At 40.5% G+C, this 12,595-nt stretch overlaps 1 protein-coding gene across 1 annotated transcript in view; it reads right to left on the reverse strand.

Moving 5' to 3' along the window:
* Positions 1–12,595, reverse strand: part of PHF2 (PHD finger protein 2) — a 129,591-nt gene that overhangs the window by 65,204 nt on the left and 51,792 nt on the right. The window contains 1 exon segment of the mRNA XM_044451189.1: positions 1,821–1,906. Coding sequence (XP_044307124.1) covers positions 1,821–1,906 — 86 coding nt within the window.

A 12,595-nucleotide genomic window follows, 5' to 3' on the forward strand; every position in this document is an offset into this window, starting at 1 on the left:
AATTCCATAGGTTGGGCGCCACTGCAGAGAAAGCCCTCCTCCGAGTATTTACTCTCCTAATTTCTTTCATGGAGGGTTCCTGGAGAAGGGACTCTCCCGCAGATCTCAGGGGGCGGTCGGGCATATACGGACGTAAGCGCTCGTTAGTGTCTGGTCCCAGGCAAATGCATACAGGAACCTTCCCTTCAACTTGTTTCACACACACATTTACAGCACTTTAGTTATCTACACCTGGTACTCGTACCTGTATTGTACTGGTGTTGTACTGGGTTGATGACTAGTAACAGAAACTATGATATGAGACCATTCAAAGACAAGAAAGTCTTGTCCACTGAGTTATATTTCTGATGGCCCATTTGCCAGGAATTATAAAACAACAGCTGATTATCTCAATTGAAATTGCAGGGAAGCCTTCTGAGAAGCTGTTAACTCATCTTCCAAGACACAATAGCTTTGCTTATTGAGTGTGGAAATGAAACAGCTTCAGCTATTAGATGTGGAAATAATAATAAACACCTTCACAATTTTAGGGGGTTTATAAACGGCAAATGAAGAGACATTTAAAATACTTAATAAGAATTAATTAATTGCAAATAAAAACTTGTAACTCTATTAAAGGAAAGATGCACACAGACCACAGACAGGTTAAAATTAATTCTGGGTAACATATGTAAATGAATTGGCCTGGTGGTATCCAAAGAAAGAGTGTTGGATTGTGAAGCCCTATTACTTTGGCCAAACAATTATCTGAGTAATAAAAGTGTGTGAGTTTGTATTTTCAAGGTCATGTGTGCTTATCAGTTAATGAGCAAAAAATATTGAATGAGTACAAACATCAAAAGTTTGATATATAGATATCAGAAAGAATTAATCCTATTGCTAAGACGTAACACTTCAAGGTCAGAGCATTCCAACATTTCCAGAGCCCTGCCAGGTTCCTTCCTTTACTGTAGTTTTCTAAAAAAAAAAAAAAAAAAATTGAAATGGAATAATTTCTCATGCAAATTATATTTGTGCTCAAGCATGCATGAGTATAACTCCATTTCCAACTTTGGGATTAAACATAGCAGGAATGCAATGAAAGGGCTCAGGGATACCAGACCCAGAGATGTTAGATCTGGGACTGGAACACGTGACCCTGACTCGATCCACTTTAAGCCCTCGTATGTCAAGACTATTGATGCTATAAGCCTTTGGTAACAAGAAATATTTGAGAAATACTATTTCCTGTTCCAGTATTAAGATCTTGAAATCTTTAGTAATGTTCTCCTTTTAATAAGAAGAAATAGTCATCATATATGTTCTATTTTAATGTGATGTCATACAAATAGTAAGTTAAAATAAAAATCAAACGTGGAGTAAGGATTTTTCTATTACTGAAAGATCTATAAGACATTTTGGTTACTTTCTTCTATGAAGTATATTAATTAGCCATAAAGTATTATTTGGTTAACTAGTAGCCAAAGGCTTACTAAATAATAGAACTGTAGCTTGGTAATGCTCAGCAAAGTCCATAATTCAAAAAACATTCACTCATTTAAGTCATTGTTTAATAATCTGGTCATTAAATAAGGAATATGTAGGTCTGAATCATACTCTGAGACTTGCACATTAACTGAAATCTTTAATCATCATGCTTGATGAGTTTTTCTTTGCTTTTTAAACATATCATTCATAACCATATTATTAAATGAATATAAAAGCTATACGTTATAGTGGAATTTGTTTTATAACATATTCTGTTTCCAGAAGAAGATAAAGTAGGAGAGTATTATTGGAACCATAGAAAGGCCTTGCAGAAATCAAGGAACTGTACTTACAAGTGGACTTTCCGTGGGTTTTCTCACAATTTGGACAGTGGTAGATATCAATATCTGGTGCCTCCTCTTCTTCTACACCGACGCAACTAAAAACAACAACAATAAACAATCATTAGCACTTTGTCCCAAAGGCAGACATGAGCAAAGTTATAAGACCTTTCAGGGTAACAGGGATGCGAAAACATTAGTTCCAACTAATTTATACTGGACCTGAATGCGAACACAATCTGTAGTCAAAGGTCACATATGTGAGTTTGCAGTGCTGTTTGTAGGAGGAAAAATCCATTCTTATGCATTCTGTACTTTAAAAAAAATGCATAAAATGAAACTTTTTTAAAAGTATGGGCAAACACACTTCGATCAAGGGGGAAAAGTGTGACGCATGCGCATCCAAACATGCATCCAAGTATGAATCTATTTTTTGCATTAAAAAACAACAATGATGCTACCCAGACTAAGCTTTGAAGCACAACTTGAAGAACCTCGATGAGCTCAAGTTCTGTTAATTTTCACTCACCTTACTATAACACTGAGCATGTGTAAGATCTAACTACATAGAACATGTATTTGAGACCTTGGCCGATCCATTACACAGCTATATAGCCTACATCATCAGGAGCCATTTTATTCATTGTCTGACATGCTAAGAGAATATCGTGTTTCTATGTCTTCCTCAGGCAGTTTTGTCCAATTACAACTGGTCATGCGGATCTGGGTCATGAGAACACAGTGCGGCAGTTACCCTTAATGTTTTTAACATCACTCTATTGCTCCAGTACAGCTGGGTTAATCGTTAAAAGCTCTTGCACCACTTTCATTTGAGTCAAGCCAGACAATCAAGGCCTGCAATTCACACAGCTTGTTTAAAAACAAAAACAAGAATGAATGGAGTTTCACATAACCCCATCTTTCTTCCCCTCCTTCACAAATAGCACTTCACCCAATTCTCTGCTCCATATCATTGGAGCTAGGGAAAGGAGGGAGAAAAAACAGGGCTGGCATCCGTGGGTTGATTGTGGAAAATAATATAGCCTTAAACTCCTTTGGAATCCTAAAGCTGTATTTCCTTTTCTTTTTCAAAGTAGGCTGTTAGTTTTTGTGGCTGCAAAGAAAACTTGAAAATATATGGATGACTTATGCTAAATACTTAAAAGCTAAAGTGTACATGAATGAGATTCATAGCAAATATGATGATTATTATTTATGTTGATTTGTATGCTGCTGTAATGGCCCATATCTGGGCTCTCTGTGTGGTTCATTAATACTAGAATACTCAACTTCCCCTCTTAGTACACCCCCAGTGTTGCCCATTAGCATGGATCCTGACTGTTCTTTACAACCCTGTAAAAAAGGGAGAAAAATGCAACTAATCTGAAAAACTAATATGAAGTATGTAAATAAATGCAAACATGCCTTGTGGCACAATTCATTCTGAATGCAGCAACAGACATTCTAGAACGCAGAATTCTAATATAGTTACAATCGATAACTCCTGAAAATCATTTTTAAATGCTGAATTAATCAATGCATTACTTTTCTGCTACAAAATATAACCCGTTTCCTGATCACAGAATTTAAGTTTTCTGATTTGCCCAAGATATTTGGCTGGTGAAATTCAGCACAGCTACAGAGAAGAAGGACAGATAGCTCGCAGTACTTCTTGTTGCCAAGAAAAAGGTTTTTCACATGACAGATGCTCAGGACACCCATTGAGGTTAATAGCATAAAATATGAAGCAATACAGTGTAGGCTGCAGGCAAGCTGTTAGAATGTAGTCTGATGGCAGAACACTCCATTCAAGGGGCGAAGAAAGTAAATTGCAGAGGAATCCAGAGCCTGAGCTTTAAAAACTAAACTAAACTAAACCAAACACACACATACACATACAAGCCTATTGCATAATGAATGTAGTAAGCCAAGAGCAATCTTTTTCAGAAGTGGCAAATGCCTGACATCTCAGCTTGCAGAAACCCTACTTGGTCACCACCTTGCAATGCAAGAGGGAAGCAAAACTGAACTGAGCCAGGCAGAAGCAAGAAATGGTAGGAATAGCTTTTATTGCAACCACAGACCCGATTCCAGTCCAGAGCTGCCAAAATTCTCTTCGCAGAATCCTCCCAATCGCTATACGTTAAGAAAACAGATATGCTGGTGTTCTGTAGCAGACTCTTCTGAGAAAGCAAGGATGTCACCAAGCCACATGAAGAAAAGCATCTTTCTTTTTTACACCACTGTAAGCTGCAGCTGCATGAGACATGGGTTTTGCCATCTTCCTCCAGTCACAAAAAGAAACACCAGCATAGCTGAAATTGCTCGTGTTTCTGCATGAATTAGGCTGTGGCCAGTTTCTCTTTCACTGCACTGAAGTTCTTCTCTTGAAGTTTTGTTTTACTGAGTACTGTGAGCTCCAGAGCAAAGAGGATACAGTTAGGATCTGCTAGGGAGTAACTGGTGCATTCAGGACTCAAAGGCACATGATTCCATCAACTCCACTCAACCCCACACCCCATGCCACCTTTGATGGTTCCTCCTTCCCCACCAGCTCAATTATTAAATTGATATCCCATATCTGTTTCCCTTGCAAGAAACTATGCCAGCTTACAACATTTTCTTCCTCTCCATTATCCTCGCAACAACTTGGCAAGATAGATTAGACTTAGAGTCAGTGACTGGCCCAGGTGGAGCTTCATTGCCTGGAGGGGCACTAGGACCCAGAGGCTCCAGGTGCCAAACCAGCACTCTAACCACTCCACTGTATTGGCACTGTGCATATCCTTCTTTTCATCCATGTTTCATTTTAGGTGTATGATACCCAGGTCTGCACAAAGTGTTGTTGTCCTGAAACCAGAGAAGTTGGGATAATTTCAGACCTCCTTCCACCCCAGTGTTGGCAGTGATTCTTTCCATCGCCACTCACCTGCAGAGGCACAAAGCTAGAGGAATTGGTACCTGGTGGTGGCATCATTAACCAGACAAGAGGATGCAGGTGATGCGTTTGATGCCCTGGTCTGTATTACTGTGAACAAGGGATCCTATATTTGCATTTCACATCTGCAAGGAAACTTAAGCTCACTCCATAAGGAGCATTTGGGACAACACAATGGATGCATTATGTCCAGCAGTTACAGAATTCTGTGCTCATAGCAAAACAACATTACAAATGTTGGATACATTGTACAAAAGGATAATTATTTATTAATAATTATCCTTTTACAATCCTCACAAATGCAAAGGCCACAAAACATAATACTGTTTAAGATACACTGACAGCACAATCTTATACATTGAGATCAATGAGACTTACTCTAAGGTAAGTGTAAGACTGCAGTCAAAGGAGATGGAAAGCCTTGGGACATCTCAGATAGCCTGATTTCTGAAGCAACCAGCTAAAGCTATAAATAGTAGAGAGAAATCAGGACTTCTTGGTGTATGGAGATTTATAAGCTGTCCTCTCAGTTTGAGCAGTCATCTGGTGCTTCAGCATTCATTTGATCATATTTCTGTTGTTGTTCTCATAGGAAGGTCTGACAAACTAAATGCAATTTCAGCAAAATAAAACTTTTATTTCCAATACACATTATACCTCCGTCAAAAATGTGTTTCACGAGGCCACTCTGTCTTAAGGGATATAATTGATTTCTTTACAACATTTCACTCAGCCATGATGCTCACTTTGGGCCTGTCACTGGATCTCAGCCTAATCTGCCTCACAGGATTGTTGTTTTATTGTTTTAATCTATTTTAAATTATTGTTTTGTAAGCTACATTATAATTTCTGTGGTAGCAAGGCAGGGTATAAATCAAAAATATATACAGGAATAGTGCATGTTCATATGCCAAGCAAACATCTTCTGCCTATTCCTCTAAGCAGATGTAAATGCAATGTTAGATCAAAGCAGGACTATGTTTTAGCACATACTAATCCACACTTCTTAATCCTGCTGTTAACATTAAATGTCAGTGTCATCTATTAGCCACCTAGGAAGGCCTTGACAGTTATAAGCAGACTATAAAAACATGTATGTATGTATGTATGTATAAATGCTAGAATTTTACCACTGCTTAGTATGAGCTCTTTAGTTTACCTGTCCATGGTCTAACTCAGGTCCACTGAGCAAAACAACCCATTATAACAGCTTTCCCTCTAGTTAGAGGAGACTGGATTTGTGGCACAACACATATAGCAAGTTGGGTTGCACTATTTATTTATTTATTATTTTATTTATTGCATTTATATACCACCCCAATAGCCCAGAGGGCTCTCTGGGTGGTTTACAAGCAACTAGACGGCAACTATGACTGGATCTCCCACTGTGGTATTTTTAAACCAAAACACAACTGTGAGACTCTGTGAACTTGTCCACAGCAGCGGCCAGATGTGTTTAGATATTTCCACCTTGCCATTTTTCCAGTCAAAGTTACACTACAATCCCTCCTGAGCTCCTGGTTTGTGCCATAGAGAGAAAATACAGGTAAGCTGTACTTTTTCACATTCTGTATCAAGGAACTATTTGATTGTTTTTACATTTTGCTGTAAGCCGCCCTGAGAACTTTGGCTACAGGCAGCACAGAAATGAAATAAATAATAATTGTAAAACTCTTTATGTTCCCACCATGCAGAGAAGTTCACTTGACCAAGAAATAGCATGGGGGGAAAGCGATTAAAGGTCTCTTCAGCAAATTAGCAGCTCTCTGCAGCCAAACTTCAGTGAAAAGAAATCCTGTGTGACAAGTTGTTTGGCCCTATTTTTTTATCCTGATGTAAGAACCAAAGGACTGGCTGCCGGAGGATTCCACAAGCAGGATAAGAGCACTGACCAAGTTCCCTCCTTCCAAGTTCCCAGCAACTGGTGTACTCAGGCATACCGCCTCTGCTGCTGAGGTTGCATTTACTTGGTTAGTTATTGTTCTTATATTGTAACTGCTCTCTGGGCAGTTTGCAAACATTAAAACCCCATATACAACAATAAAATAGCCAGCTAAAACCCAAAATGCTAAAAACAACACTAAAAAGATACAAACAGCAATAACTCTATATAAAAATTTTAACCCCACAGCAGCAATACAATATTAAAATATAAATATATAAATTCCTCCAACTATTAATTTTTTAAATGCCTGGTGAATAAATTGTATTATGGAATAAACTGTCCATAAAATGTATGGACTGGGGAGTATATTTCAAAGATGTATGACACCACTGAAAAGGTCCTTCTCCTGTTTACCACCTACTTTACTTTTTGGGCGGGGGAGTCCCTGAGAAGGCCTCTGTAGCTGATTTTAATGGACAGGTAGGAACATATGGGAACAGTTACCCCTTCAGCTATCTTGGGCCTACACTGTTTAGGGCTTTATATATTAAAACAAGCACTTCAGACTTCAATTAGCAGCTGATGCAGATGATTGAGGACTGCTGTGATGTGATCTCATGGGCCAGTCCTTGTTAATAGGCACTCTGTCCTATTCTGAATCAGTTGAAGTTTCTGGACTGTTTTCAAAGGTAGTTCCACATGGAGCACGTTGCAATAGTTCAGATGAGAGGTTACCATGAGAGGGGTAGTTGAGAATCTTCCCACTGGACAGATGATCTGCCCACCAACAGTACCTCCATCTCTCTGGACTGAGTCTTAGTTTGTGGGCCCTCATCCCATTCATTACCCAGGTCAGGCCTGGATTCAGAATAGTCACTGCCTCACCTGGGTCTGATGAAAAAGAGAGGTAGAGCTGAGTGTAATCTATCAGCCCATATCTCCAGATGACCTCTCCCAGCAGTTTCATGTAGTCCTTAAAAAGCATGGGGAAGAAGATTGAGCCTGCAGAACTCCATGGCATTACTGCCATGGAGCAGAGCAAAAATCCTCCAGCACTACCTCCTGGAAACATTCAGCCAGGTAAGAGTGGAACCACCACAAAGCAGTGCTTCCTACTGCCAACCCTTCCAGAAGGACACCATGGTTGATGGAGTTGAAAGCTGCTGCAAGGTCCAGGAGAATCAACAGGGTTGCACTCTGCCTTTCTCTCTCCCAGCAAAGATCATCCCCCAGGGGTATAGCCATCAGGATTAATAGTAGCCCCTGATCACCTTCTCCTCCATGAATTCATCCAATCCCCTTTTGAAGCCATCTGAACTGGTGGCCCTCACTACATCTTGTGGAAGTAAACTCCACAGTTAAGTATGCACGGTGTGCAGAAGTACTTCCATTTATCTGTTCCAAATATCCCACCAATCAGCTTCATGGGTTCTAGTTTTCTCTCATATAGAAAAATGTCTCCAGCCACTCCACACCATGCATAGTTTTGGGCATGTCTATCATGTCTTCCATCTATCTCAACTTGAGCAGGTTCAAAAAGATAGCCTGTCTGCCACTGCAACAAAGCCTAAGAAGGAGAAGGTTCTTACTGGCTTCTAGTCCCCGATATATTGCCTCAGTTTCAGAGGCACTGTGTCTCTCAGCAGGTACAACTTTTGGAACTAGTTTAGGTACGAATTTTTGCCAGAGTGTAATAATTTCAAAATTCTGCTTAGTGTTCCTTATATTAAATATGATCTGGCATGAGGACTCTAATTGTAAGATTCGAGCTATATTTTCACAGCGCAAGTAATAACGATCTTGCTTGAACAAAGGAACAAAATGAACTATTTTACGAAGGTTCCACCATTTGGAGAGTAAAGCATAATGAAAATATTGTGACAATATTATCTAAAAGCAAGTACATGCTGAAAAATTGTAACAGCAGATGGGCTTCTAAAATCATATGTATGATGGCTGGTGCCTCCTATGATCAAATTATGACATCTGGAAATACAATAACCATATGCCAGATAAGATAATGGAGGCAAGTCATGTTGTGGGGAGCCAAAAAGGGGGAAAGAAATAGTGGTTCCCACACAAATACACCGTTTTAGGTAGATGAAAGATTCCACTGTGTTCCCTTGAGGGCCTGACATTAAGCATGTGCTTAATCTAGCAGGGTAATTAAAAAAGTGAGCTAGGGTCAGGAAGGCAAGCTGGGTCACAACAGCTTGCCCAAACAGTGAACATGCTTGATAAGCGACAGCTACATGAGGAAAAATCTACTTTTGCAACTAACAGATATAAAATCATCCCTGTGTCATCATTTGCCCAGGATCCCTGCTGCAGACGGGTTTTCTGCTGGCTCTTGGGGAATTTCCTGCCATGCAGTCAAAGCCCTGCAAATGGTTTGGGCAGTTGCTCTTAAAGTTCCTTTCCCTGAGCTGAGCTCAGATAATTCTTTGATGATTTATAATGGCTACAACTGATCACAGACTACAGAATGTACTGGAGTTCTTCTGTGACAATTATGAAAGCTGCAAGGAAATCCTACTTTCCTGCCACTGTCGTGTGTATTCAGAGCCAGCCAATGGAGCTGTTCAGAATAGTTAGAAGCTTCTTCTTCCAGTCCCTGAGGCAGAGCAGAAGATTGCTCAGTAGCCCACACTGACCAATTTGGAAAGCTCTGTTTGTAATGCTGTTTGCGTCCATTTTGGCTTAGATGCTGTAATTAGAGCAGTCCCAGTAGATGTCCCGTTAGATGTATTTCAGTTTTTGAACCTAAACATGCGAATGGGTTTCTTGGAGAGATGTGACCAACTGGATAGGTAGTTGACACTTGCCTCTTGGGCCTGATGAATGGATGGTGGTAGATTACAAAGTGGGACATCATGTTTCCAGCATGCTTAAAAGTGGTGACAGCAAGTGATTATTGGAGAATTTGCAGGCAGTCTTTTCTCATGCCTTTCAGTGCCACTGACCGTGATATCCTTCTGAGCTAGCTCGCAGGGAAGGCCTTGGTGGAGCCAAGACAGGATTTTGGTGTTTCCTGGAGCACCAGTTAGAGAAGGTGAGGTTGGAGACTCTGTTTAATGGCCATTTATCTGGGAATCCATCTTGGTCTCTCTGCTACAGGAAGCTGCCCAGGGAAGTCTTTCAGAAGGAAGTGCTCACCACCACTTTTTGTGAACGATCTCCAACCTCATGCATGTGCCTGGCTTCCTGGCTGCAGCTCTCTCTCTCTCTTTTTCGTTCCCCAACTTTCCTCTCACCTGGATGGAAGACTTTGAGAAAAAGATGGATCCCTTCAGACAGACAGTTACTTCTCAGGTGGCAGCACTACAACCCATGGAAAATTGCCCTTCATCTTAAGAAATTGTTTGGTGGGGAAAATGCTTAGCCTGGAAGTCAATGAGAGAATTTTTTTCTAAACTTCAGTGGGGATGGGTTGGAAGAAGAAACTGCATGGATAAAAGTTAATATGTGGATTGATGAATATTTCTGGACATGAAGAGAGAAGGAATAGCGGCAAGAGAGAGAGGAAACGGGGGTGGAAGAAAGAAAGGGAGAGAGGAAAGGAAAGAACAGAAGGATATCCTGAACTCACATTGGGAACTTGCTCCAGCCAATTTTGGTTTTGACACTGTCTCCACACACCCCAAGAGGACATGTTGAAAATATGCCTCTCCTGCCGTTGTGTCTCAGCAACTGATGTCTCATGCATTGGCCCTCAGTAGGAGATACTTATCAGAACACACCAAATAAAAGCAGCAAAACTGTAAATGTGCAATAAAACAACCATCAATAAACAGGAGGATAAAATAGCAGCAATAAAGCAATCAAATATTAAGACTCATCAGATGTTTAAAGCCTGGGAGAATAAAAAGTATCATGCCAAAAATGTATTAATGTAAGCGCCTCTCCACTGAGAATTCAGTAACTTGTGCAACTGCTTAATAGGATTCTGATGTGGCAGTATGAGGACTTAATTCCTGGTCTGAGCAAAGTGCACCAGTGACCTACTTTGCATCTAAAACAGCTTCAGAGAACCTTGACAAGTTTCTAGCACAAGTATTTTTTGTGGTTCTAGAGTCAATCTTGCTTAAAACATTTACTTGTTCTGTGGTCTTTCTGAAATTCAATGGGAATTTCAGATGCCCCAATAAAAAGTATAGTACAAAATTTTCCAGTGCACCACAAAATATAGGAAAACTACTCTATTATAATACCAGATAAAGGCAACTTTATTACTGTAAGGTTGTCTAAGGTTCCCTATTGATATTTGCACTCTTCACATAAAAAGTTTGGAGTGAGAGATTTTTATCTTTAAGTGGAGGGGTATGAACTGAATCTTCCCTGTCTTTGTGAACTGTAGAACTGTGAAGAAGTAAAGAGCAAAACAGGACTGTTAGTATTCCTCTTCTACAATGTCATATTTTGGTTAAAGATCCACACTCCAGGTTTAAAAAAAAGCAAACCTCCGTCAGCACATGAACTATGGTTCATTAAATGAAGACCATGTAGCATTATCAGCTACAGCTCTGCCTACTTAAGCATTGCAGTTCAAGAGTGTGAAAGTTTTTCCCTTTCCTATACATGTGGGATGATTTCTGAGAAGATGGACAGAGGAAAGTTTTGCACATCATGCTAACCCACCCTAGCAATAAACCACAGAAGGCTGACTGTTGTGCAATCCACCCAAAATGCGCTCAAGAGGAGACTGGGTGGACTCAGCAGAGTTTATTTATTTATTTATTTTTCTATTTCTATCCTGCCTTTTTCCTACAAAGGGCTCAAGGCAGCTTGCATCATTCTCCTCCTCCATCTTATCCCCACAACAACAACCCTGTGAGGTAGGCTGGGCTGAAAGCCTGTGACTGGCCCAAAGTCACCCAGTTGGCTCCATGGCCGAGTGGGGACTAGAACCCAGATCGTCTGAGTCCCAGTCCCATGCTCTTAACTACTACACCACACTGTTCCTCCTTCCCCCGTGGTCCTCCAAATGGTTTACCAGGGAAACTGGCTGCTGAAGCTGCCTTGCCTGCTCTCCTTGCTGTGATGGCAAGCTCTGTTTTGCTCACAGTGGCATTCTCCCCTTTAAACAGCAACCTCCAACTGACAGCCAGTGACAGCTCCTCCAAAGTGCCACATTGAAGGGGCTGTCACAAGTTGGTTGCCTCTTTTTAAATATGTCCCACAAATATGCATTACTTTTAAATTAGACGTGTGCAAGAGGTGTGCAGCTCTTCAGGTCTGAAAATGAAAAGTTTTGCCAGGTAATCTCCTGGGCATGTAGGTACCTGCTGGCTTTCAAAAGAGTGCAGGGAATTTACTTTCTCTCTCATTTCTTAATTTCTATGAAGCAGGTTGATAACTTAAGAAAGCATATATATAGTGTATATTAAAAACTGTTCCAGTACAAAATCTCTGTGTATTAACAATCCTCCAAAAAAGAAGCAACTTCTGGACATCACTGAAACACATGCACTGAATACTAGCAATCAGCTGAATTAGACAATCCCTTATTCAAAAGATATTACAGTGTCCAATGCACCCGAAACAAAAAGTGTCGCTGAATTTGGCACAGCCCATGATCACAGATTGGAATTTGGTGGTGGTGCCCACAGCAGTTTCTTAAATTCCTAAATGTGCCCACGAGTCCTGAAGGACTGGGGAACCTGTGAGCAAGAATATTGTTGTTGACACTGGGACAAAGGAGGGGACAGTCTTCAAGATCAGACCATGGATCCATCTAGTCTAGCGTTCTATTCATGCAGTGGCCAAACTCTGCCCCATAAGAAAGACATGAGTGCAACAGCATTCTCCTGCCCACATTCCCCTGCAGCTGGTGTACATTGGCATACTTCCTCAGATGCTAGAGGTGACATAAAGTCGTTAGTACTAGTAGCCATCAATAGCCTTATTCTCTATGAGTTTGTCCAATCTCCCTTTAAAGCCATCCAAACTGATGGCCAGCACTAT

The sequence above is a fragment of the Varanus komodoensis genome, unplaced genomic scaffold (genome assembly GCF_004798865.1).
Source record: "Varanus komodoensis strain SLA01 unplaced genomic scaffold, ASM479886v1 scaffold6_2, whole genome shotgun sequence".
Classification (NCBI taxonomy): Eukaryota; Metazoa; Chordata; class Lepidosauria; order Squamata; family Varanidae; genus Varanus; species Varanus komodoensis.